We start from the raw sequence: 27,175 nt of genomic DNA, 5'->3' as shown, positions 1-27,175 counted from the left end.
CTGATGTTTGTATATGTATGTGTGATTTTGTTTACTTCATTTATTTAACGCGATGTAATCAAGAACAGCAAATCATATTAAGATGTTTCCTTTTGTGAAAGCAAATAAATTAACTAAAATTAGTAATTTAACTTATTAAAGTAATTTGCCTACCCAGCAGGTAGTTCATTCCCAATCCTAATGACTTGTTAAATGTTAAGTAGCTGAAGCAGAAGCTGCCAGGAAACTTGGGCACCCTTGAAACTCTGTGCTACAAGAATGGACTTGACAGTGGAGCCCACCTCTCTGACAGAAACTTTTGGACAGAAAGATTGCCTCTCCCATCCTCACTTCTTTTCCTCCTCCTCCTCCATATGGTCTCCACGAGACCCAGAACCAGTTTCCTGAACTGGGTCATGTAGGATAAAATAAGTTTGTGAATTTTGATAGGATTTGGCTGCAAACAGAGATTTTTTTTTTTTTTTTTTTTTTTTTTTTTAATAATCTTAGGTGCCATGGCAGCTTTGTGCTTTCAAGGACAGCCTAGCAGTAATGGGGACAAGTGTTAGGGAAGTACACTTCAAGGTATTGACAGTGTGCTTCTGTCCCTTTGTGGCTTTGGATTTAGATGTCTGCATGCTGGGATTTAAAATACAGTCCCTAGACAAAATTTTTCAATAAGGACCACATGGAACTACCTCTCTATGTGAATATAAAACCAAGAAAATTCAGATCAAGTTTTTTCCTCATTATTACACACTTTTTTTTTTTTTTTAAATGTAAACATTCAGGCTATCTGGGAGAGGCCCCAGAGTGGTGAGGGCTGGAGCTCCTTGAACGGAGGCTGAGAGACAGGGATGGTCCATTCCAGGGAAGAGCCCGTGGGAATACAGTGAGGATGAGGCCAGTCTCTTCACAGCAGTGCACACCGGGAGAGGGAGAGACGAGTTGTAACATGGGAGATTCAGGCTGGATATAGAAATAAAAAGTTGTTTTCCTACCTTCCCGTCGCTGCCTAACTACTCGTAATATGTTGCCCAACTCAATCCCTCATCTCATGCTGACCCTTATTTTTAAAAAGAAGGAGTGTGCTTGTTTCTCCTTGTGATGAATCTGAGCTGATGCTGGGTGTTGCCTCAAGCTCAACCCCTGTGCATCTTTGAAGGCAAGCAGAGCTGAGAGGGATTCAGGGACAGATGTCTGTCCCCAGCCCTACAGGGACACTGTCTGATCACGCTCATGTGTAAGGACAAAAGTTTCCTGGATGTTTTAATTTATTTTTTAGTGTCAGTTTCAGAAGAAAGTGATTTAGATAATGTGCTTACCTAATGTCACTAAAGATGACAGAAGGATAAATTTTGTAAGCTCTTCAAGTCAAAAGTTACATAGTATGTAGGTGTTTAAAGAAACATAGGAAAGATGCCATTTATTCCTGGGGGAGGTGCTTCTACTTTTGGGAACAGTGAGAGGGTGGCTGTGTTATTGAGGCAGGAAAAAGCTGATGAAAGATCTCCTTCCCAAGGTCCTGCTCAGCCCATCGGAGGCAGCATGAAGCCCAGTCAGTGATGAAGTAAACTACATCTCACATAGACCATTTTGACCACTGCAGGTATGCATCTCCAGCCTAGATAACCCAGTGTAAAAGCAATGTTCAAAAATAAAACCAAATCTTACAGACCAATATGGTTTGAGATTTTGGTTTTTTCTTCATCAGCCTGAGAAGGTGAAGTGGACAAGCAGAAGGCTTTCTTAGCAGAGGCACATCTGTTGTCCTTGTCACCTTGCTACCCAAGAGAAAGTGCTCAGGGTGCTGTGCAGTACTGGGTTTGTGGGTGCTGGAAGCTGGGACCAGTGAGGAGGCTGTGGTTCCCAAGGTGGTGGTAGGATCTTGTCTCAGGAAAGGTGCCTGGTTACCCCAGCCGTGGAAGCCAGGAGGAGCTGGCATTAAGAATACCTCCTTGGCCACAGCCCTGACAGCAGGGTCATCAAGGCTGGCTGACTATACTGCCCTTCTTCTGGTGCAGAGCCAAAATATGAGGAGCATTTCAGCAGGCCAGAACTCGAGTAAATGCTTTGTGAGAAAGACAGGGTAAAAAACTACGTACTTTGTCTCAGTGGGAAATCCATGTAGAAAACATCAAAGCTGGCAAATTTCTCAGATCTTGCTATTTCTTTCAGGACATTGGAAAGTTGCAACGCTCTCTGCAAAAATCAAAAGATTTAGTGACTGTTCATTGCTCTTCATGTTGCTTTGGATGGATTCAGCTTTTGTCACTGTAGAAATTAATTTTGTCACAGGTATAGGAATGAATTTGAAAGCTAATGTTGCCCTTTCAGCTGGGGGACTGGAGGTGAAATGGGACTCTTCATCAGGACATGGACTTGCATGAGCACCACCAGCCTTTGGAGTACGCAGTTCATCCTCACAGGCTGCACTGAGGCCTCAGCTGGTTTTGAAAGTTCATTACAGCATATGCTTATTTCACTGGAGACCTCTTTTAGTAGTGTCCCTACACTTACATAAGTATTCTAAGTTTCTCAGTTTTTGAGCCCAATAGTTTTCATTCATCTCAAGGAAACACAAAACTTTTCTACAAGAGAAATGTCCTCTTTTCCTATTATCCTTGCCACTAGTCAGTTGGGGGTGATAATGGTTATCTGTGCAGACCAAATCCCACCCTTACTTTCAGAAGAGTAAATTATCACCATCAAGCGTCTGCCTAACTGATACGCCCAGTGTAATTTCTGCAGCCATAACAGAGATCAGGATCTCCTAAATATTTAAATTGTGCAGTTTGGATAATAACATAGACAATTAGTTTCAGACAGGGGCTCAGAATGATTAATTCATACCCTGCAGACATATGCATTGTTCATGGACAGAAGTTACATGTACTCTATATTCTGTATGGTTGGTATGAATATATAAGCTGCAATACTGCAAAGGTTTAGGAATGTGCTTAATGGCCTTCTCTAAAGTCAAGAGGGACAGGGCATAAAATGAAATACATATGTAAGCTTTGGTGAAATTAGGGTCATATTATGTTGTTTAGTGAATGCGAACATTAATAAAACCATACACAGAGATGACATCTTTGGTAATATTTGGTTACTGGCTCCTTTTACATGGCTGCGGGGAATTGCTGGGATTAAAAATCAGCTTGTACCATAAGAAAATAAGTGGCTGTTATTATGTGTCATTCACTTCTGCAGCCAGATTTTTAGGGTGAGTTTTAAGACATCTCTGTTCTGTCTGTTCCCATTCCTGCACTGAGCCTGGATGCTCCCTGGTCACACCATCTGGTGATTAAGTCCACAAAAATGTGTCTGAGGAAGATTAACACAAATCCCAAATGAAAACAGGGTAAGGCTCTTGCTCTCAGGACCTGATCCCACAGCCAGAAAAATCTATGCAGCTGGCTTGTCATACCAACAGCTCGCTTGATTCAAAAGCCTTTTCTTTCTTATCATGCACATTTTCCTCTTAAAGAACATGAACTTGAACAGTTTAGTCTCAGAGAGATCACATCCCTTGAGCATAAATTTGGGTGGCTGAGAGGCTGCAACAGGAATACCTTTACAAATCCCTTAACTTGAGCATGCTGCCCCCCAAAGCCTTAGAGGCATTTGAAAGGATAAGTGTGGATGTTTCCACATCTTCTCCTTGCCTTTGGAAGAAAAAAATGTTCTGGTGTCTTGCCTTTGAGACACTTGGGCTTCTCTCCTCAGACACAGGGCAGAGTGTCTGAGCACTGGGGTTGTCCCATTGCAGCCCCATTGAGACTTACCTCCGAGGTCAGATTCCTGAGGGTCTCATTGGGGGTCAGCCAGCCACTGCAGGGGCTCACCTGGGCAGGCATGAGAGAGGGGCTTTAGCAGAGGACCAAGATGAAAGGGGGGCTCCTAAGCTACAGCTGCAGGCCTTACCTGGAGGCAGTCGAGGAAAGAGTAGAGTTGACTGTACGTGACGTCCTTGTTCAGTTGTCCTGTAAAGCACAGAGAGTGAAATACCATGTGCCCAATGGCCAAAAGTGACTTCATTCTGCACACCTGTGCATTGCCCTGCCTTACACCCCTGGGTGGGAAGAGGCACCCCAAGAGCCCCACCACAACCCCTATCCCCAGGGTACCCTCCCACCACCACAGCTGGGGTGCAATAATGGTAGCAGTGTCAAGGCATCCTTCCTGCTATGGTGCCCATGCCCCCTGTGTGCAGAGCCCCACACCTGCTTATCCTGCATCTCACTCCTGCCTTACACAGGTGATTTCTCTCATGTGTGCCGTTAGTCATCACAGCCTATGCCAACCTCCAAAGTGCATGACTGATATTTTCCCATTAACCTGTCAAATGCAGGGTTTGCAAAGCTGAAGGGTGCCTGTATACACACTGAGTTTTGCATTCAGTTCACAGAGGACAGCCTTACAATTTTGGTGTCATGGAATGAAGTGGATATGCTTGTGTGCATGAGGAAATTCAAGCACCAAGTCAAACACTCAGCTAACATTCCCTAAAACTCAATGTGCCATGCAATAACCTGGCTTGCTGAGAAAATTATCCATTTTCTCAATGTTTTTGCTTCTTTGGTAACTACAACTAAGATGGGAATTCTATGGCCACATTTTTTTTGCAATGTATTATTGTTTGTAGTACACTGATCATCCCATCAGGCTTTGATACTTTTGCAGCACTGAAATAGGAATTACTCATTGTTTGTTTTAGGAACTGCAAAGTATAATCTCTCCCAAGTGAAATGGGCTTCTCAGATTGCTTTGCAGTGGCTCCCTGATATAGATGCGTTTCCTGCCTGTCCCACAGCTGCAGGTCCAGCTGCCCAGGAGGCAAAAGATGGGGAATTCAAAGGTGTAGGAACACTTCTGGCTATTTTGATGTTCCAGATTCCTGTAGCTTAAAGCATCAGGCCCTGGTATGGGCTGTTGTGGGGACCAGGGATTTGGCCGAAAGACAGACTTATGTCTGGTCACGGCTGACTGGCAGCTGAATGGGGAAACCTGCTCACAGCCTGTTGGAGGATCTGCCAGAAGGGATCCCTTGCTGCAAAACGTGTTGCTTAGGATTAATTGGGTTCCTCCAAGGCAAATCAGACCCTCTGAAAAATTTCCAACTGATCCTATAGTTAATCACTCCTGATTTGGCTACGTGCTGTCTGTAATAATTAGATACCTACTTAGAGGAACTGTTGCTGTGATAAATATGGACTCAAGGGAAGAAATGGGTTAATGTGACTAAAAATTAATTATGTCAGGTTTCCCCTGCCCTGAAAGAGGTAAGATTTTTCTCTTTTATTTTTTCCCCTGTTTGTACTAGCATAGCGGTTATGAGAGAAAAACAAAGGAATAGAAATGGGAAGGATGTAGGCCCTTTGGTAATTACTAGGGAACCTTGGGGAAACCATAGCACAGCTGCAAACTGTCTTACCCAATGGTTGCCAAGATCATGTGAAGTTGTAATCTACCCTTTCAATGATTTGATTTAGCTTCTCTCTTTCTTTGCTGGTGAGAACCATTATGACAAAAACTTCCTGCCTACTCAAATACAAGTACATGCTTTTGGTCTAGAAAGCCAAGGAGTGAGTGGTTGGTTAATGGTCAGAGGTACTGTGTCATTCACATCCTGAGATGACAGGCTCCCAAAGGCAGCCTCCAAATCTCTGAAAAAAAAATGTCCCTCTGAGGGAATGTCCCAAAACATGCCTGCACACAATAAGAGGTTTCAGTCATCACATACAGGTAGTGTAGGAGGTGCCAGGCACTCAGCGCTGGCAGAAATTTTATTCCTTTAATATGAAAAAAGTCTTTTGCAACCCTCTGACTTAATCTTCTGCCTTGGTCCACATCCAGTTTTACCACAACATCCACCAGTCAGTGACTGTAAACCGAATGCCCATTTCCACCTCAGCAATCAGGACGAAGTGCAGGCTGGCCAGACACAATTTTGGGCCAAGACTGAGGTAGAACAGCTTGTTTACACCACCACAGCATGTGTTGAGCCTGGTTTGGAGCTGGGTGGGTATGGCTGGTGGAGGAAACGGGCAGGATAGGAGTCTAACCTGTCCTACACGGGGGGATGGCAAGAGCTGTCGTTCCTACTTCCATAGCACAGCAAACACCTGCCTCATATTTCTCAGATCTCCTCCACTCTATCAGGTTTACTTGAAATCATCAATAGATCCATAGATTTTTCAGGGAAAGAAGGCAGCATGAACGGGCAGATAACCAGGAGGACCCCACAACACCTCAAATTTACCTAGAGGATGGTATCTGTCATGCAGGTTATCCCAGAGGAAGCGGCCATCTACCAAGCCTGTTAAAATCACGTGGCTGCCATTTGGAAGATGGGAGTCCAGGTACCGCAGAGCTTGCACCACATTGGAGAGCATTTCTTTGGGTGTGGTCATGTGGGCCAGAGTGTCCCGTTCCCTAAAGAAGAGGAGGCCAATAGGACATTGTGTCAGGAATACTGTGTCCCCAAAATGGCACCTGAAATGGTGTAATTTTCTCTGTTTGCTGCTCTTCCTCATTAAGTCAGCTGAATAAAACATTAGAAAAATGCTGTGATGTCTCTCACTTGTCATTGCCAAAATCAGATGAGATATAAAAACCTCCCTCCCTCAGCGTACCCCATATCTCTGCTAAAAACAGACAAATTAATCCCTTTTTTATAGAGTGGACTCCTGTTGTGGGGTAACCCCAGTGGGCAGCTAAGCATCACACAGCTGCTCACCTGCTTTCATTCTTCCCCTTCTTCCTCAGTGAGACAGGGGAAGAAGAGAGAGTAAAAGCAAGAAAACTTGCGTGTCAAGATAAAAAACCAAACCAAAGCAATTATTGTTCAATAAGTGAGGAAGAAGCAGAAGAGGAAAGCAAGAAAGCAAAGACGTGATGCAAAACCAATCCCTCATCACAGCTGGGTCAAAGTAGGACTTCTTTCCCCATGGGTTCCTGTGCATTTCTTACCTTCAACATGCTCTTTGATTAAGCAAGGTAGGAATATCTAAGGTAGCTTTGTCTCTCTCATGTCCTACACCTCTTACTACAGCTCTCCAGAAGGGCAGGAGAGGAGTCTGGACAAATATGTGAGCCTGGAGAGAGCTGATACCTCAGATTAAAATAGTCCATTGGGCTACAGGAGCTGTATCAGTGCTCCACATGGACTGAATGCCCACATTTTGTGACTCATTGTCAGGCGTGAACCTCTTCAAGCCAGATTCTCCGGCCCAGCTTTATCCTTCCCCTCTTGTATTTAGCTGTAAATGCTGCAGGAGTGTGGGGGGAAATTAAATCCTAAGGTAGAAACACATTTCAATTTATATAAGAAAAACAAGCAAGCAAAACCACCCCAGGCTGCCTGGAGAACACTGCTCTCCTTTTGTTATTATAGCAACCACTTTATTACAGGAAAAGCGTTCACGCACCCTCCCGCCTGAGAACTATTGCTGTGCTCTCATGGTGCACGTGTCCATAACAGGGGCTGACAGCAAGAGGGGAACACAGCCCTGAGAAGGGTGTCCCATCCCATCAAGAGAGGATCCATCTACCTTGGGAAGCAAGGTCTTGTGAGAGTTTTCATTCCATCTTGGTGGTGTGGCTCAGCTGACCAAGATGTTCAGAGAGAAAGCTCAAGAAGAGAGATGGGGGATGTCCTTCCAAGAAAGAAGGTTGTACTAATGACCACCCTCATTGCTTTAGTGGTCCCCACACTTTGCCCTCTTACTTGTGCTCTTTGCTTGTAGGAAAGCAGTAACCTTAGTGGCCAGAAAGTCCATCCAGGTCCTTTCCTTAGGAAAGTCCTTTTATATCCTTCTTGGCTTCCCAGGGGTAAGAGAAGGGAAAACTTGATGCTTGCAGTGCTGAGCAAGCTGCTGGTGAATTGGGTCAGATTCCTTGTCAGAACATCATGGAAGCAGGAGCTTTCCAAGACATTATTGTTCTGTCTTGAGGCATTCAAAATGTTTGGATTCAAGGAGGGGAGTGGGTGCTGAGTTCTGTGTGAGAGAACCATGTTCCCTTAGAAGGATTTGGGAGTCTTCAGTGAGCTGCATTTTGCACACAAAATAATAATTGGGTGAGTTTCTTGGGGCCAGAAATTTATCTTAATGCAGTATGTGCTGCTGAAGTGTTTGAGACTTTCTAGCAGGGACAGACGCAAAACTGCATTAGGATTCAGGTTTATACTTGTGACAGCCACCAAATCAAGCTACTTTTGAGATAAGACTGTGGATTTGCTCTGAAATTACTTCATTTCACCTACAGGTATTGCAACACTTGATTTCAAAATACTGGTCTGATGTAAGGCCTCTACCACAAGTAAACATGTCAGCATAAGCCCAAATTAATCTGACATTCATAATTCCACTTTCTCCTGTCAAAGTGTTGAAGTCATGCAGATATGTCAGTGTATTTCTTCACATTTCCTTTCTGTGCCAGGCTATGAAATTAAGTCCGAATGAGAAGAAAGCAACCTTGTAGGCACGTTCAATTTTGGCTCTGCCATAAGGACTCCAGGGTGCCTGGATGTGCACCAGGGCCAGTTGTGGTGCCCTCACCTCATTCCCCTGAGCTCGCTGTGTTGCCTTGAGAGGCTGACCTGGAGCAGAGACTAGACAGAGTTAAAGAATAATGCAGGTATTTCTTAAAAGGCCTTAAGGGATACATCTTGGGCAGTACAAGAGCCTGGCCAGGGCTATACCCAAAACAGACACAAAATGGTCACAAAATGGATGACCAGTCACAAGGTTTCACACTTTTATAAGTTTTTGTCCATTTGCATATTGGGTTTAATTGTCCAATTTTAGCTTCAGGTTATGAAGTTCCACCCTCCTTGTTTGCTCTCTTCAGTTCACAGTTGTTTAAACCTTTTGGGCCTGAAGCTTGTAATGTTTGTCCGTGGTCTCGAGCTGGAAAAGAATTTGTTTTGTCTACCTACCCTGTGAAGAGAACTTACTGACACTTAATATGAAGCTCAGAGCTACACACCTAGGCAGCACAGAATCTGAAAAACGTGAAAACTAAAACTTAAGGCATCAGCTACACAGGGCTGGTATGCCCGGGGCATGAGGGCTAGAGGTGTTGCCTGTTCACACACTGTTTTTAGGGCTGGAGGGGTGCAGCAGCTCTTTGGTGCTGACAGCTGTCCAATAAAGGGGCATTATGCTCTTTCTGGCACTGGTGTCACTTTGTACAAGGTCCTTTCACGATGGGTTGCTGCTCACCCTGCTTTGCTGCTGCCATCTTGCTTTTTGTTGCAGATGTCATAAGTGCAGGAGAGGCAAGAAGGAGAGGCTAGAGAAATGGTGCTATACCTGAAATGCAACTAATATTTGCAGTAATTGTACAGCATTTCAGATTTCTGATGCTCATTATTGTTGTTGTTGTTTTTTGTTTCTTTTTTTTGTTCTAGGTCTCTGTATCCCATGTTTACACCTCACTGGGCTGAGGGATAACATTGCCATCTGTCTTTATTTTTCTAACCCCCCTGTTTGGACACCATGGTGTAGAGACTACTGGGAATGTGCAACACAGGCTGCCAATTTCATTATCTTTTCCCTCTACAAACATCCACATTACTGATTGCCCCGCTCTTCGCAGGGGATGAAATACCTGCATTTTAACAATGCTTTGGGAAGAGCGGTGTCTCCAGTATACTCAGCACACTGCCCTCTTTTGAAGCCAAAATACAGGATAAGGCCAGGAAGGCTGTATTACTGCAGTTTAGAGCTGCTCTTGAAGAGATTTTTATTTGCCAAGTTTGAAGTCAAGCCCATTGGATGCTCTGCATCCTCTGTAACTTCTGTAGGTACGTCAGAGCCAGGGCAACTACACAGTAACTGGACACTGAAAAAAATCTATCTCCACTGTCCATCCCCCTCAATGGAAACAGCACGATGCTACAGAAGCTGTGGCATCTTTCCTTGCAGGAGTCACAGGGATCACTACAGTCTGATAGCCTCTTTTGATGCTGTGAATGTTTTGGAAAAAAAACAGACAGAAAACAGCAGTGAGAATTTGAGCAGACAAAAGTGTCTCTGCCAGATAGTGAATGTTGGGATAAAAAGACATCAGAGTTTCAAGCAAGCATTAAATACAGTTTTGGAAGGTTTTGGACTATACAAATGGGTGAGGCAAGGTCAAAATGGTTTAAATCTCTGGAAAATTTCTTTTTACTTCAGACAAGTAGAAAGTAGTGTTAGAGACAGGGTAAGCAAAAGGAATAGCCTGCAGAATGAGGAATAAAACAAAGGAAAAAGAGGTGCTTTTCACAGAGGCAATGACACAGCAGAATTGAAATATGTGCCCAACAGAACCTGAGCTGAGCCTGTGAGAAGACACCTTGAAATTCTCCATGGCAGGAGTCATGGACTTCAACAAAGGTGGACTTTCATTTTTTTGTGGATGGGGGAGTAGAGGCTTTATCATCCTGGCAATGGATCCAATGATAACTCCATAAGCTTTCCAGTAAACAGATCCCCAGGACAGTCTTGTCAGCAACTACCAGGAAGCCTGTGACTGCTTTTCCCTCTCAGTCAGAGCATGGTGGCATTTCTTTTGAGGATTTGTGCATCTTTCCCCTAACAGGAGCAGGGTGCTGAGGGCAGATTTTGCAGGTCTGGCCAGGGGTGCAGAGAGAGCATGAGCACCAGAGGGTGAAGGTTTCATGGGAGGTGATCTCTGCCTGCTGTCTGCATGTGGCTAGGGTGAGTGTTGTGTCAGGAAAGGACCTAAAAGGTGCCCCTGTGGCCCCACTTCTGCCACAGCTGAGGGCTCCCAGGTTCTGCAGTGTCGAGGAAAGGCTTGCCTGGCCTTTGGACATCCTCATCTGGAGCACAACACCTGGCAAACAAAGTTTCAACCCATGAACTGCCTGTTAAGAAGCTTTAGGACACCAAACTGGCCATTTTCATGGCCCCATCTGACAGCCTGCATATAGCTCCCACTTCATTATACAATATGCAGCTGAGAATTTTCAAAACCTTTGGAAGGAAACTTAGCTAAGCATGCAGCATTTATTAAAGTGAGTGTTTTGAAAGTCTCTGTGTAAGTAAGATCGATTTCTTCCATGTACAAGAAAAGCTGGGGATTGACCATGGTGGAAATAATGCTGGAATAGCAACAGCCCTTGGACCTCCTGCAAAACCAAAACTGCAGTATGGATGTGCTCTGCATTGGCCTGGTTGCAAGGTGGTTTCTGACTTCCCACTACCAGGAGGAAGGGAAGCATCCAGCTAGAGACCTCTTGGTGTCTCTGTGAGCATTGCTAATAATTGGTAATACCAGAACTATTAGTTTGAAAGCTTCAGTTCCTTCTCCTGCTGAGCTTATGACGTGAGTAAAGCCAGAAAGACAAAACACCTCATCAGAAGAACATGGCAAAGAGCGCAGACAGCAGAGGCAGGATGAAAATGGACCTCGACAGGGGATTATGTTGTCATTCCTCAAAAATGATAAACCAGTCATGCTCTCCCTCCTGAGAGGAGGTGGCACACTGGGTAAGATGGATACACATGCTTTTAAACACTTTTTGCCCCCTCCTGTTGTTATTATTCATTTCCTCTGCTAAGTTAGAAATAATTACTTCAGACATACCATTGGTCATTTTACTACTGGCGAAAGAAAGAAAGAAAGAAAGAAAGAAAGAAAGAAGAAAGAAAGAAAGAAAGAAAGAAAGAAGAAAAAGAAGAAAGAAAAGAAAGAGAAAGAAGAAAAAAAAAAAAAGAAAAGAAAGAAAAAGAGAAAGAAAGAAAGAAGAAAGAAGAAAGAAAGAAAAGAAAGAAAGAAAGAAAGAAAGAAGAAAGAAAGAAAGAAAAAAAAGAAAGAAGAACGAAAGAAGGCAAGCTCGAAATGAGGACTGGTAGGTGCCTATGACAAATACAGGTAAGGAAATAACAAGTATTTTCAGCAGAAATTTAAGAAAGAAGGACCAATAGCAAAGAAAAATGCCACAATAAAGCACAAAACAGTGAGACACAAATGTCCAGGCAGTCAGCAGTACTCTAAAGAAATCAAATTTATGCTACTATAAATGTTAATGTAGTTTAGACCTTACCCGTTGCAGACATCATTCCCAATTGTAGCATAGACAACTATGGCTGGATTGTCCAACAGCTTGTTTCTGGCCAAACTAAAAGATAAATATGGACCTATGTTAATGTGGAAATACACTCTCATAGTCTGAATCACACACCATGCTTGTGTGAGATCACATTTGGAAGGACCCTGGTTGGATATGGCCAATACCTAAATGTTCTACTATGTTTGGAAGAGGGTTTGTTGTTGTTGTTTAGTTTGTTTGGGGGTTTTCATTTGGTTGTTTTGTTTTCGTGGTTGGTTTTTTTCACTCTAGTTTTATATTTCAGTAAAGGGACTTAAATGAAGTTTTTTTCACTTCTCCCTTTCACTGCTCATGGACTTGTCTTTTTCACTGTTTTTTCCTTCTGGGTTTCCATTTTCTTTGTGTTATTCAGAAGCCAAATCAAATAGTTTCACTTTGGGGCAAAGACATGAATCAAGATGGGAATTTTTTAATCAGAGATGGGAGAGGAAGACTAGGTTTGGCTGACAACTAAATCTATGTGTAGAATTGAACTCAAGATCAAATCAGGTTGTGGTTTGAAACTCAGTGCTAGAGGGCAAGGATTCATTACTACTTCTTCTGGAGGAGAGAGACAAATAAATCTTTTAGGACACAAACTATATCAGTGTTGAGCAAACTAAAACAAACCCAACTGACCCATAACCTACCAAATTCATCTGAAAGCGAGAGTTGCAGTCTCTCACTGCCCAGTAGCTACTCAGTTATATCCATATGGAAATAAAAGTGGACTTGCCCATGTATAGCTACATTGCTACATGCAGTTAAGGGGGTCCAATGCAGAGATTTATGGAAAGGATTAGTCTCTTCCCTAAAATCACTGGAAATGCTCCACTGGCTTAACTGAGCCAAGTTCAAGGCCCTGGAGATAGTGATATCCATTCTTAAACCCAGTTTTTCTTCTTTTTCTAAATGTTTGTACTAGAGAAGAAACAGCCAGCACTTCAGGGCACACTGGTCAAAGGAAGCTGTGCTTTTTAGAACACTCTGTATAATCCTCACAGTGCTTTTCTTGTTTCTGTCAAAGAGGTAGAACTTCATCAGGGCTCCTGTATCTCGAGTTAGCTCTTGTATCCCATTAAACACTCACCTTTTTATTAAAGAGAGGAGATTTCCTGAAGAACCACCTGATCGCACATAGGGGGAACAAGAGAAATAGTACAATATTGTTATAGTGACAAAAACCCCTGAATGCAAAACCAAACTTCATTGCATATTTCCAAGAATCTAGAAGGACTAAAAGTACAAATGGAGCAACAATTCATTTCTGCCACCTTTTTAGGTGCTGGCACTAAGAAGGGACCTGCTGCTTTCTTATCTGAGTCGCACACTTCAGCCTGTAGAAAATCAAATACTTTTAAGTGCAGGGTTGTTTGGATCTGGCTTTTAATCCAGATCTGGCAGCTTCTTCCCATCTGTTGAACATAGTAGTCTCCTGTAAACCAGCCAACCTGACTTGTCAACAGTTGATCTATTTTAACTTCCCCTATAAATTGCAAATGGAACTGTTCTCACCCTTCTGAGAGAGTAAGTCTCTCACAGCTATACCACATTGGGACTGATTCAGGTCCTAAACATAGGCACCAAGTGCCATTTTTGACATCCCAGAGTATCTAAGACACCTGCAGCAGGGCTGGCAGATACATCACAAGATGCATGAGAGACTGTGCACTTCTGGAGAGGCAGCTGGAGGTGGGAAAGATAAATAAAGCACCTCAAATAGCTGGAGACACCAGTGTTTGGGTTCCTGCACTGCTGTCCCCACAAGTGTCAGACTTAGAGAAAGTAGTAATAGGCCAGCTGCACTCCTCCCAAGAGGCTATGCATTTCAATAGCATTTCACCCAAAGGGTTGGATGAAAATCTTTCTTCCTTGAGGAAAGGAGCTGGCTACACCTAAAAATCTGTGAGCATCTGTAATATTTCATTTATGTTTTGAATGAGAAAAGCATTCCCATTTAGTAAGGCTTTTATGCATCAAATTTATTAGCAGGTTTTTAAAGGCTATGCATATTCATACCAACCATTCCCAGCACACAAATCAAACTCCATCACCTGCTCCACAAGAGGGATAGAAAACAAGGAGCCAACAAAGCTCTTTTATGCTTTGGTCAAGATGAGACTAGGTCTGTGACTGCAAGAACTTCACCTCATAACAACGTACAGAAACACAAACTTCTGAGAAGCAGATCCTACAGGTAGTACTTGCTCTTATTTTGCAGAATTTTCACTCTCTCCTCTTTTATAATTCCTTCTCCTGTATTATCCTCCTCCTATTCTCAGCTCAGCTCTTCCCTGGTGTCTCTCTTCTCTTTTCTGCATTGTGCTTCTGAAGCTTGCTTTGAGGAGTAAATCCTGTCCTCCCTGCAGCTCTTGAGGGGAAACTTGTGGACAGAACATCATTAAATCCCTTTTGGATTGGTATGGGGGAAGAGATCTGAGAGATAAGCCCCTAAGGTAGCAATAATACACTTTGCATTTTAATAGTGATGCCTTTGTTATCATCACTCACAATGATGCCAACTGCATATATCAAGGAATCCTTTTATGTTTTAAATAATCCAGTTCTTCCAAGCTAAAAATGAATGTATCAATCTGCTGCTTCTCTCCTGGGGCTTGCTGATCCATTCAAAAATCCAGCCCTTCTATTGAGAAGCTCTTTTCAGCAGGATAAGAGCCCCACAAAAACCTTAGAAACTATGGCTTGGAACATAACTACCAAGAGTTTGTTTTTTTCTGTTTAATAGCCCTTCTTTCAGTTAGAGCTGAACACCCTCTATTTAAGCCCATTCTGTCACAAGGCTCCCTGGACTGTTGTTGCAGTTTCAGCATAAATAATCTAGTGGGACCTCTAGAAATTAAAGTGTGTTTACAAAAAAAGCAATAAATTGCTCTTGGGTATGTATTACCTCCACAAGCATAGGTAGTTATAAGCAGCTCTGTGGAGAGCATTAGAAGAGTTACAAATCAAAACATCAAGAAAATGAATGGGTTTTTCAGAAAACAGTTTTCATGGGTAAATTGAGTTTTCAAGGAAGCTTTTTGTGATAGAGGATGCAATCTGTGATGAAAATATTTGAGAGAGAAAAGGTGACGAAGCAGAACAGTTACTCTCACACTGTTGAATGTCCTGGAATCTACCCCCGGATCCCTGGATCTTTCCTGCCCCTCTCTCTCTGTTGATTTCCAGATATTCTCAGACCAGTGCTTTGTTTTGTTTTGTTTGTTTGTGTTTTTTGTTGTTGTTTTTGTTTTGTTTTGTTTTGGTTGAGAAATCAAGGTTGGATTTGCTTCCAGTTGTGAGGAAGGGTCCACCACCTCCAGAAGATAATGGGATTTCTTAAGAAAGGAAAGCCAGAAGTCCTGTTAGCTTGGAGGTTGGGGAAGGCTTTCTCCATGGTGAAGATGCATGTCCTGAGAAGAGCAGTGGGGGAATGTCCCTTTGTGCTGAGTCTGACACAGTGCTGGACAGGAGGAGAGCTGCACAGGAACATTGTTCTTGGTGCCTGGGTTGGCTTGCCATCACTGGGCTCTAGCTCTTGGCTGCATATCTCTTACACCAGATCAGCATCCTTTACTTGCACACACGTGGGGCCATGAAGCATCATTTTCAGAGGAAGGTTTAATTGTCCCAGGTGGGGTTAGGTCAAGCTGGTGGCCAGCTCTTTGCTTTATTGACACTGAGGGTGGCTTTTTAAATCCTGCCATTCTGGGAAACTGTTACACCAAATGAGATAATAAAAGTGAATCTTTACAATGTAGTGTCAGTGTGATAATTTAGAGAAGATATCCTGAGATTCTGCTCTCACTGGTAATTTTTTCCTTTTTTAAATTCACTTCTTAATTTTCTGCAGAGTCTTTTGCCCTAACACAAGCTCACCTCTTTTTATATCCTGCAGGTGTCTGTAGTGTAAGTGGAAAGGGGATATGTGGAGAATGAATGATGAACACAGTGAGAGATTATAAAAAAATCTACAAGGGAATTGGGAGAAGGAAGCATATGAAGTGCTACTCCCATTAATGTAAGCAGAGCAGAACAAGATAATTAGGGTATCAGGTACTGAGACAAATTGAATATACGTGAGAAGAACCATTGGCCTAGTCATCACTGACCATCTAGTTTGGCCCTTTTTAAAATTCTCTCTCAACAGAAAGCCCACCTAGTGGAATGCAATAACGGGAGCCACCAACTCTAGTGCCCTGCAACTTACAGGCAAGAAAGTCAGAAGCACTAAAGACACTGTAAATTACACCAAAGACATTGTAAAACACCTTCACAGGAGACTCAAAGCCTCAGGAGTCCCATGTGTACCACAGGAAGGAGGAAGGCATATGAGAGGCATTGCCAGTGTCATTGGTGCTGGCACCAGAATGCAATTTTTAAGGTGAAAATGCCCACTTGAGCCTGGAAGTGATCCCTACATCATGATACCTGTCTGTGCAACCTCTTCTGCCTGTTAAGATCACAGACTCACAGAATTTTTAGGGATGAAAGGGACTTTCATCTGGAGATCACCTGGTCCAACCCCCCTGCCAAGGCAGAGTCACCTTGAGCAGGTGACACAGGAACATGTCCAGGTGGGTTTGGAATGACTTCAGGGAGGGAGCCTCCACACCCTCCCTGAGCAGCTGTTCAGTGCTCTGCCACCCTCAGTGCAAAGAAGTTCCTCTTTGTGTTGAGATGAAACTTCTTGAATTTTATTTTATGGCTATTGCTCCTCATCCAGTTGCTGGGCACTACCAAAAAAACTCCAGCACCTGCCTTAGGGATATTTGTATGTATCTGTTTGTTGGAGGTGGAGAGCTGGGGCAGATCCTTTCTGATCCCTTTTTTTTTTTTTTTTTTTCAGGAAATTTCAACCATTTAATAAATTTTTAAGTAGTTCTAAAGGCAGCAGGGCTCCTCATTTGTAGCCAGCATGAATCATCTGCTGGAAAGGAAGAACATCCCATATAGCCAAATTATCTACCCGAGGAAAATAATTTTTCCCAAGCTTCTGCAGCCAGATTTCTGAAGCATGAAAATTAATTAAATACAATTGAAACAAAAAGGCATAATCACAGCATAATCAAGTGTCTTTTAAACCTGCTGTTAGGGACATCAGCTAATCAAAGACACAAAAGCTAACATCATAAACCTCAATTTATAAGGAAGACTACTGTCACCCCTTCACACAACCCCTCTGACAACCCAGGATTTCTTGTTTGTCTTCATTACTCTGGTTTAAGGTTTTTATTTATTTATTATTTTTTTATTTTCCCTCCAAACAGAGGTAAGATTAATGAAAGCTCATGTTCTTGTACCAGAACTATCCTTCAGTTTAAATCATTCTTTCCGCTCTGTGGTGTTTATGCCTCAAAGGAATTCAAAATGGTACTACCTTTTAATTAATGCTTTGTTCAAATGTCAACATCATATAATCCCTTCAGAAGTCTCTGTTGCCCTAATCCTCCCCAAAACCGTGCCCTGTGTCCCCATCAAGGTCAGTCCTCCCTAGATAAATGGGACCAAAGTCTGAGGTTTTATTAGGACTTGTATGAGGAAGGACTCTCTCCCTGTCTCTAGAGAAAATGCCATGCATGATGCGTCTTGCAACCTTCTTATTTCCTCTTCTACCCTGCACTCATGGTGGTTACTTGGAATTTCTCTTTGCACCCCAATGGCCCTGCCCCTCCACCACCTCTGGCTGATGGACCACTATTTTACAGAGAAGTGTTATCATTACTTCTGTTGTGCATGTTTTGTACAATAGTATTTGCTGCAATTCCTGCCACTGCTGTTCCCAAGCTCATTTAAATTATTTCTGTGTGTGACACATCCATCTACACCTGGATGTGTCCTGCTCCAGGATGGTTAATTCTTTGCAGTTTAGCATCATTCACAGAAGCCATCAAGCATGAGCCTTGGTCTTTGCTGTAAGGTCACCACTCCAAATGTTAAGCAGCACTAGCCTCAGGAGAGGTGCAGGAGGGACACGGCTTCACTCTCAAACCCACTGTTCTTCCCTGCTCAGCTGCTTCTCTACCCACTTGTTATTTCTTGTATTATTCTTCCTCATCTTCACTACACACTGGGGCACCATGCAAGACACTTTCCTTAATTCTTGGTAGATCTAGTCTGCTCCATATTTATATGCATTTTTAATATATATATATATATATATATATATATATATATATATATATATATAAAAATATGATGTGTGCCAGCCCTACAAAATAGATTAATCAAAATCCAACAGTGTTTTGTCCTGTCTTTGTCCCTTCAGTGTTAAGTTTTGTTTTTGTCTTTGATTACTTACTGAAAATCAGTTTTGAGAGCCCATTAAATGCCAACACCACTGGGTTAAGTCAGTGCTGAGTTAAGTAAGTGCAGTTCTTTATTTTTCCATAAGAAATGCATGCAGATAATAAGGGGTTTCTCTTCATTCCTGACAGATGTTCATTAATGCAGCATCAATTATCAGCATTAGTAATGTCAATAATAATAATAATAATGTTTTAAAAATTAAACATACCATTTTGGGAAATGTTCTGCAAGTCTCTGTGATTACAGCGATTTCTCTTGCGTAAACGTAGATACAGAGAGTCTGTCCACCCTCTGAAATAAATTGAGAAAATGCAAACTGCTGAAGCCATATGATAATGATGAAAATACAGCTGATATTAAAAATGAAGTGTGTTCTTGTCTCTGAAGAACTCAGTACCCCAGATATGTTCTATGTTATATGCTTCCATTTCACCTTCTCTCCTTTTTTGGGGTCATAAATCTTTTTAATCTTGAACAGGGTGGCCTAAAATAAAGCAAAGCTATCTGCTCAGAAACTATAAATCGATGAAGAGTTTCTCTGACATTGTTCCATCCAGGAACGATGCTTTTATCCTGGTCTTTCAGATAAGGTGTTTATAAACCTTTTTGTTATACATCATTTATCAAAACAATTTTGTTGGTTGTTCACAAATTGACTTTTCAATTGGTTGTTATGGAACAGTAAATAAAAGAGAAGAAATATTGGCAGGGCAATCATTTCCCAACATCATAAATCTTGGACAGATTAATCTGAAAACACGTTGTGCTTTACTGTTGTAAGTTCTCTCCTTTATTTTGCACTGTTGAGAAGAAAAAAAAAAAAAAAAAAAAAAAAAAAAAAGATAACAGCCCAAAGGGTGATAAAAAGACCACGCTCCCAACCATGAGGACACGATAAATTCTGTCTGGGCTGCAGCTGTTTGTTGGTGGGGTGTTGTTGTTGTTGTTGTTGTTTGGTGGTTTTTTTTGGTTTGTTTGTGGGGTTTTTTTGGGTTTTATTTGTTTGTTTGTTTGTGGTTTTTGTTTTATTTGTTTGTTTCTTTCTTTCTTTTTCTTTCAGGAGTGGAAGAGATTAAAAACTGAAGACTGTACCAAGGCCTATCACTGACAGCTTCAGGGGCAGTTCTAAGCTCTGATCACTCGTGAGCTTCAGATTCTTTGGAGCCCAGACAAGGCTACGTACTGAGAGGCTGGGCATTGTAACAGATTTTTAAACATCAGTTTTGGTATGGCTCTGATAGAGAAAGCTGCATATTTCTGTTGGCTTGTCAAGTAGTAAACTGCCTCAAAGCAGATACTGTGTGAATGTAGGGAGACTGAGAGCCTGGATTTTGCACAGGGAGAAAAAAGGAAACAAAAAGTCCAAGTATATGGTGCAACGGATGTTTTTCCTGGAAAAAAATCTTATTCTGCCAACTTTTTAATTCTGCTGGTAGAAAGCCTCTTTAGGCTTGACCTATGCTTGGTTTGGCATTCAGCTGTAGTCCTGACCTATCCTAGATATTTAAAAAAAAAAAAAAAAATTATCTGAAACGAGTCAGACCAGGCACTGGTTGATGATTGTATCCTACAGTACATGCAGGATTCAAAGGCCTCTTAATACTGGCCAGAGAGATGATTATTAAAAAGATTATTTTTTTTCTTTTAAACTTCACAGTTACAACTGCAGGCATTTCAAGGTGTTTTGTGCTTGGACTTTATTTTCCTTCCCTTCTGGCAGAGGCTTACATTTTTTTTCTTCTATCCCTGCAACCTTCCCCATCCAGACAAGCCAAACTAACACAGTAAATTAGGTCACAGACTCTTTCAAATTCTCCTTTTGCTATTTTCCTCTAAATGTGTTTAAATAAAAAAGATGTGGGAGGGGAGAAGAAATATTTCCCCCCAGTAGGGAATGCTATGAAATAACCATGGGGATGCCCTTTATTCCACTGTTTCAGCAGCAAAAAGGAAACATGACGAAGAGAGGAAAATTTAAAAAACCAACGACATAAGAAAAGAGAAAGGCTGATTTTTGTTACTTTCAGCAATGCTCTCCTTCCCCTGAATTCTTTGGGGGTTTTCTCCTTCTAAATTGCAGTTTGACCAGTTCTAAAAGCTACCCTGAATTTCAGGAAGACTTGCTTATATTTTTAAAATATATTTTAAAAACCCTAGATCCAGGGTTGATCTTGGTTTTAGGAAGAGCAGACACAGAGCTGAATAGTATTTTTTCTCTTTCTTTTCAAGCACTGTTTTGGTTTTTTCCTTGCTGTGCTCTGAGAGACCTAGAGACTTGCTATGACTTGGCCACCCTGTCTGTTGGCTTACCCGATGGTGGAATTCAGAAATCCAGTGATCTCTGAGAACTGGGGCCAATCAAGCTCATCACTGAAAGCCATGGGGAGATCAGCAAATGATTTCTGAAAGAGAAATTTTTAAATCAACCCAGTTTCACACTCACAGACATAAAATCCTCTTAGAAAATTTGAACACTTCTTAGCCAGAGCATTAGCCAGACAGCAGCAATTGCAGCTACTGTGAGTAGTGGTAATTATGCATGCATATACTTAAAAAGTTGGCTTTTGTAAGACAGGCATATGAAGAGATGGAGGAAGGAAAAGCAGAGGAGATATATGAATTGCATCTCTTGGTGCCCTTTTTTTCCTGAAAGAGTGCAAAAGTTCTCGTGAAAGACTCCAAAACTCCTCCTCATGTGACATATACTGCAGGTGCAAACCCCCAAGGCAGCAGCGGATTGCTCCATCATCTGTCCTGTCCAAAGGTGTGTCAGCATTGGGCATAGGAAGAGATGACAGCATGATGACTCCAGAGAATATGGCAAAGGCATAATGCCAAATCCCCTCAAAACTCCCCTGCCCTCTACAGCACGATGAGCTGAGAACACTCAATCCCCTGAAACCTCTGCCCGGTCCTCACTAAATTTTGGGGATGGCACTAAAGCAACAGAGTCAGAAAGGCCTCTGAGCATGGCAGGGACAAGGGTGAAAAACACATCATCTGGTATAACCTTCCTGTGCAGACACATGCATCCTTTACCCTTCTCTGTTTGGCTTGTATTAGTCCCTAATGCTTTTTCTACAGCAACTGCCCCTGTGCCCCTGTGAAAGCCTCTCTACAGATGCAAGCCATGTTGCACCTTCAAAACACAGTGCTCTGTTTTTTGTTTTCTGAATGTCCCAAAAATCATGAAAGGTTAGGAAAATAGCCTTGATAAATTGTGCCACCTCAGAAGGACAAAGCATGGAGTAAATTTCCAGCTTCTCCTGGTCTGGGGTATTCTTGCAAAGACAAATGTATAAATCCAGTGTGCTCATAAAGAGGAAAAACTGCTGATGAAAAAGGTAATAACCAAAAGAAGGTCAAAACATAAAATCAGAGGACCTACAGCCTGGTTTAATCCATGTTAATTTATTAGCTTCATTTTCTCTTCAAGCAATTGTGGGGTTTCCTTAAGACCTCGGTGCTATAAAGAACAAGCAGGCGGGTAATTCTTTGTCCAGGAGGGTCGGAGTAACTGAGGAGCTAGAGCAGAGCTAAATCTTGTGCTCCCCACCAAGTTCTAATGCCCAGAAAATTATTGTTTAGGTGAATGGGAACTATACTTGAGGATATGGGTTGAGTATATGTCTAAGGGTTTTGACTGTAAGAAGATGGAGAGAGATGCAGGGAAAAGAGAGGAAAGGCAAGTAAAGGGGGGGTTGTGGGGGACAGAAATCCTGAAGCCATGCTCTGAAGAGTCTGATGCACAGCAGATGCCAGTTTAAAGCACGTAACAGCTCATTTGACCCAGTTAGAGTACATCTGCATTAGTTACAAAGGTGAAAAGGGGCCTGTCTTAATTATCTTCCAGTTTGTTCTCTCTTTCTCTCTCATACATGTATGTGTCCTTGTGTGTATGTGTACATAGATATAAAAATAAAAAAAATAATTTTTTAGGGCTGCAGGGAAACTTCAAATTTGTTTTCTTCAAATCTGTTGATTTTGTGTGCAAACAAGCACTTAATCCAAGGGCACAGCTATGAGCAGAAGTGGAGGGATACAGCATAGCTTGGCCATTTGCAGTATCTTCCTCCTCGCAGGTTTGCATTAGAGGTGAGATAAACAGTCCCCTAGCACAGAAAAAAACCCCTGCAGATAGGATCCCTTACAAATGACAATTATTAGAGTATAAAAGAGATAAGAATTATTTAATACATATTAAACAAATCGTTTTATGAACAATTCTCTCAATGTTTCCCATTGGCATTCCAAAACAATATCTTCATTGGACAGGTCTCAGTAATTTTTAACTGTTTGGGTTTTTTTTCCCTTCAGACTTTGCTTAAATATGTATTTGCCAGAACCTAATTGAGCTGCAAATTGATTTGAAGAGGAACATTTGAGCCTAAAATTATAGTTGCATTTGAAAACTCTGTATACATTTAGCATTGACACTGTTCCAACAAAGCACTTAAGGGCCAGAATTTTGAAGATATTTCAGGTCCAAAGGGTGAAGATGAGTAGTTAATGGAAAATTCAGAGAAATGCTGAACCTTAAACTCCGCATTGATGTAGTTTGGAAAGTACAGCCTAACAGACTGTGTTGCTTAGTCTCAGATGCAAATGTGTCCCACTCTAGAGGTGCAACTGTGTTGACTTTTAGCATAGAACTCTCTTGAGCACAGCCTTGTTTAAATACCATTCTCTAGACTATTCTGGCTGAGAAACCTACTTCAGCCCACATGCCAGATTTTAGCAGAGAATCAGTAGAAAATTATTCCAGCCTAACTTCAAGTGCCATATTTTAGCCTCAAATGCTTTAGATGGGTCTCATTTTAGTGAACGTCCTCCTCCCCTAGATGTGTCCTGCCTTGAAGCATGGGGCAGCCCAAGCCATGGCTGATGCTAAACGCACACATGCCAAGCTGTGCTGAAATAGAAGAAGGTTCAGGGTTGCTGTGGCAAGAGATTTTCAAAACCAGAATACGAAAGGGCACTGAAAATCTATCACTCATAAAAGCCTTTAGAAATGTCATTCCTGGAAAATCTGAAATCATTGAGGTATACCTTTATTTGAAGGAAAATTGGATGTTTCTTTTCATAATTATTTTAATGCTGTTCAAATCTTGGTGAGAGTGTTGAGTGCCACAGGCAACTTTATTGTTCTAAGTATACAAATAAGCAAACCTTAAGCTCTTGAGCAAAGCACAGCCTATCTTTTTAAAAAGCACAAATTTATGCTCTGTAATGCTGCAAGGGACAGAGGTTTGAAATTAGCAAAACTATTACCTTATTCCTTACAAAATGCAATACCTTAATCATGACAATACTGGCTTGGAGAAACCTGCCTGTTCCTCACTGGATCTGGAGAAATGTTAGATAATGTTTTATAAAGAATTTCACACATCAAACTCCTGGTTTTTTTCTAGTGGTGCAAAAAAAAAAAGGGAAGTCAGTGGGATAAGTGTTCAGGACATCCTGAATCCACATTTAAAGAAATTATGAATTCTGCTAATAGGAAATAAATAATATGAAACATTTACTTTAATGATATCTGAGAACCCCTTGAGTTTGTGAGCAACTAGGTATCTACTAGACTATGGACAAATGTAGGATTTATTTTACTCTTTATTCAGCAACAAAATAGAGATCCAACAGTTTCAAACTGCATCTTTTTAGAAAGGGTATTATTTCCATCATATTTAAAAATATAGTGCTTTTACCTCAAAATAAAAATGCCTCTAAAATGAGATATGAAATTTGCTTTTATTCCAGACATACAACAGAAAAATGCTGTAATTAGTAGCTATTTGGAAGTCAATTGTAAGCAGATGGACAGAGCAGCAGGAGCACAATATCCATCGCTAGACATACCAGTGTTTTCAACATTAGCTTTCTGCAAAAAACACCTACCTCAAAAAACACCCCATTACTTCTGCTTTGCTAAACCTTATAAAGTGCATGTCCACTGCATTGCACTTCATTTTTAGCTTCCAAATTTTCAGGTTAAAGGTATGAACATTCAGCTCAATTCTTGCTGAAACTCTTAAAAGTCTGGCAAACCCAAGAGCTATTGATAACCAGAAAGCCAAAATAAAGTTGACTTAACCCCTTCTTAGAGATGTATAATTTTCTTGGTGTAAGGTACCCATGACTTTCCGTATATAAGAAAGAGCGGTGGTTTTTTTTGTTGTTTTGTTTGTTTTTTTGTTTCAGCTGTAGAAATAGCATGCCTGAGCTGCAGTTTTCAAAGGTGTTTCCACCTCATAATGGGTATTTTCCACCTTGAGTAATGTGTCCATGTGCTCTTTGTGGGAAGAGCATACTCTCAGAGGGATGCTAACTGTGCATGTGACTGGCTCCTAGGTAAAGGCTTTGGAAATAGTACTGGAAAACAAGAGTGCCCCCTCTGATAGCACGCCAGAGGACTTGATATGGGAAAAGTATATTATGCAACTTGTTGCATCCCATACAGGTTGAGATGTATAACACAAACATGTCCCCATGCACCAGGCTACACTGGGGGTTATGACCCTTACAGGGCAAAGCTAAGAGGACAGTAAGTTCCTCACTGGACCAGGAAACCGCAAATCCAATGTATAGCATCTTCCCAACAACGCTCTTCAAGTCAATGGCATGGACATACGAATTCCAAAGCTGTTCAGCCCAAACACCCACCTTGTCACCCCCATATTTAGTATCCAGCTACCCAAACAACATCCTGAGTGAATTTACCATTCACATTCTCTCTCTCTTCTTATCCATCATAGCCTCCCCTTTGCAAGGTAGACTAAATGCAGCAAAATCAGGGAAAACAGCCATTCTGCAGAGCCTCTTAATGAAATAGCACCTCTCCTGAAAAATTATTTCTGAACCTAATTAGCTTTAAGACTGGAATTAACAGCTGCCACTGATGTGGTGCTGATTAGCAATGGGCCCACAGCATTGTTATCAAGTGTAAATTTTACTTTACACTTGTCTATGTCAACACTTGTACATGTAAACACGTAAAAGGATAAATAGAAATACGAAATATGTGAAATGTAGAAAGCATATAAAATGAATATGTAAGAATATACAAAAACATTAAAGTAATAAAACAATACACTGAATAAATCTGAATTAACAGGTAACAGGTACTTTTTCCAGTACACATGATAAAAAATCTGGACAGAACAGGAGGGAGGAAGTGGTATTTGAAATTCCATGTAGAGGTTTGAGATTCTATTGAAATGGAAATTAAAGCTTTGAACTTACCCTAGTATTGACTGTGGATAAAACCATTTGACAAACTAATGTTTTTATGTGTCTTAACAGAAATTTTGGCAGAATCAAAGTGTCTTGTGTTAGCACAAGGGAACAGCAGGTACACAAAGCTGACAGCTTATCCTCTCCTCTCCAAGGCCTAACTTCAAATCCTTTATGTTTCCTGGAAGATTAGGACATAGACTCTGCACTCTCTCTGGCCACAAAACCATTGGATGTGCTCCAGAATTCTCCTTGAGGGAAACCTTGCACTGAAAAATCATTGAAGCCAGTTAATTTGTTAATTAAGCCTAGAGATGAAGGATATTTGCCAATGGCATTTAATACAACACAAGAGACAACAGTACTGCACCTTCACAACCCCAAGGCAGTCAAATTGCTGCTGCTGACATTCTCCACAGAGAAAGCAAGACACAGAGGACAAGGAGAAGGAAGAGGCAGTGATAAAATCTGAACTAGTGCAGAAATGGTATTGCTAGTACTTTTGTGCTCAGGTGACAACATTCGCACTCATGGTGAGCTAGCTCCAAGTTAAATAACTTTTTATTTTTCCTAGAGTTTAATCAAAGATAGTAGTTTTTATACAACAGAGATCTCTGCATGTCTGCATTAATATTTAACTGATATATTTTTGCCGGGTTGGTAGGAAACTTGGAAATAGTCCTAGAATAAAACATGTTGATCTCACATGTATTTTTTGGGGGCCTTACACAGAGTGCAGCAGTTTCCTCGTCATGCAAGCTGCTCTACGCTCATTAGTGACAAAGAGCCTCCCAAACTCACTTTTGTAATCTGCACTGCAGCTCCCAACCTTGAAGCTCGTGCCTTGGTATGCTATTAGCAGACCACACAGCTGGTGGATCAGCAAGCTTCAAGCAAGAGAAATTCTTTCTAAGTCTTCATTACAGTGATAATAAAATGCTGACCAGTCTAAAACTGGTCTTGCCTACATGGCTCTACTACTAGCGTTACTGTCAGAATCATCATCGCCATCAGTATTATGATCTTCTTTATTAGATGAGATAATCTCAGTCATCGTTGGTGCTAATTTATTATGCTCCTCATCAGCTCTGTCATCACTGTCATTCTAATCGTTGCTCATAAGCATTTAACAAAGAAAAACAACTACTAATCTGCAACATTTAAATCAGCTCTGGGAGCAAAAGTGGAATAAAGCCCATGAAACTCTCAGACCTCCCACAGCACTGCAACTACTAACAGTCTGGAAAAAGAATCGTTCTCCAGAAAATGTCTGTAACCTTATTCAACAGACACCAGTGGATGAGTAGAAGATGTTCATCAGGGAAGGTGGGCAATGATCTGCTCACCCCTCTGCAACAGACCTTTGTGCAGAGAAGGATAAGGTACAGTCCTCCCTGGCTAGGGTCTGAGAGCACTTCAGGAGAGGAAACAACAGTGAAGGTCAGGAACATATCATTTATGCGCATTTATCTCCACCCCATAATTCCAGTTTACTGGAATGATCGCCTCAATTATTTCATTACATGCCAGTGAACAGCAACAGGCTCAGCG

General features: G+C 41.6%; 1 protein-coding gene across 1 annotated transcript in view; it reads right to left on the bottom strand.

The window, feature by feature from the left end:
* Positions 1-27,175, bottom strand: part of AOAH (acyloxyacyl hydrolase) — a 75,299-nt gene that overhangs the window by 9,144 nt on the left and 38,980 nt on the right. The window contains exons 13-20 of the mRNA XM_040063795.2: positions 20,705-20,796; positions 18,603-18,685; positions 13,176-13,212; positions 12,041-12,115; positions 6,245-6,417; positions 3,907-3,965; positions 3,768-3,827; positions 2,085-2,181 (exon numbers count right to left, since the gene is read on the bottom strand). Coding sequence (XP_039919729.1) covers positions 2,085-2,181; positions 3,768-3,827; positions 3,907-3,965; positions 6,245-6,417; positions 12,041-12,115; positions 13,176-13,212; positions 18,603-18,685; positions 20,705-20,796 — 676 coding nt within the window. The remainder of the gene's footprint in view (positions 1-2,084; positions 2,182-3,767; positions 3,828-3,906; positions 3,966-6,244; positions 6,418-12,040; positions 12,116-13,175; positions 13,213-18,602; positions 18,686-20,704; positions 20,797-27,175) is intronic.

The sequence above is a fragment of the Hirundo rustica genome, chromosome 1, assembly GCF_015227805.2.
Source record: "Hirundo rustica isolate bHirRus1 chromosome 1, bHirRus1.pri.v3, whole genome shotgun sequence".
Classification (NCBI taxonomy): domain Eukaryota; kingdom Metazoa; phylum Chordata; class Aves; order Passeriformes; family Hirundinidae; genus Hirundo; species Hirundo rustica.
Note: the sequence above shows the minus strand (reverse complement) of the source record. Positions and strands in the feature narration are given on the sequence as shown.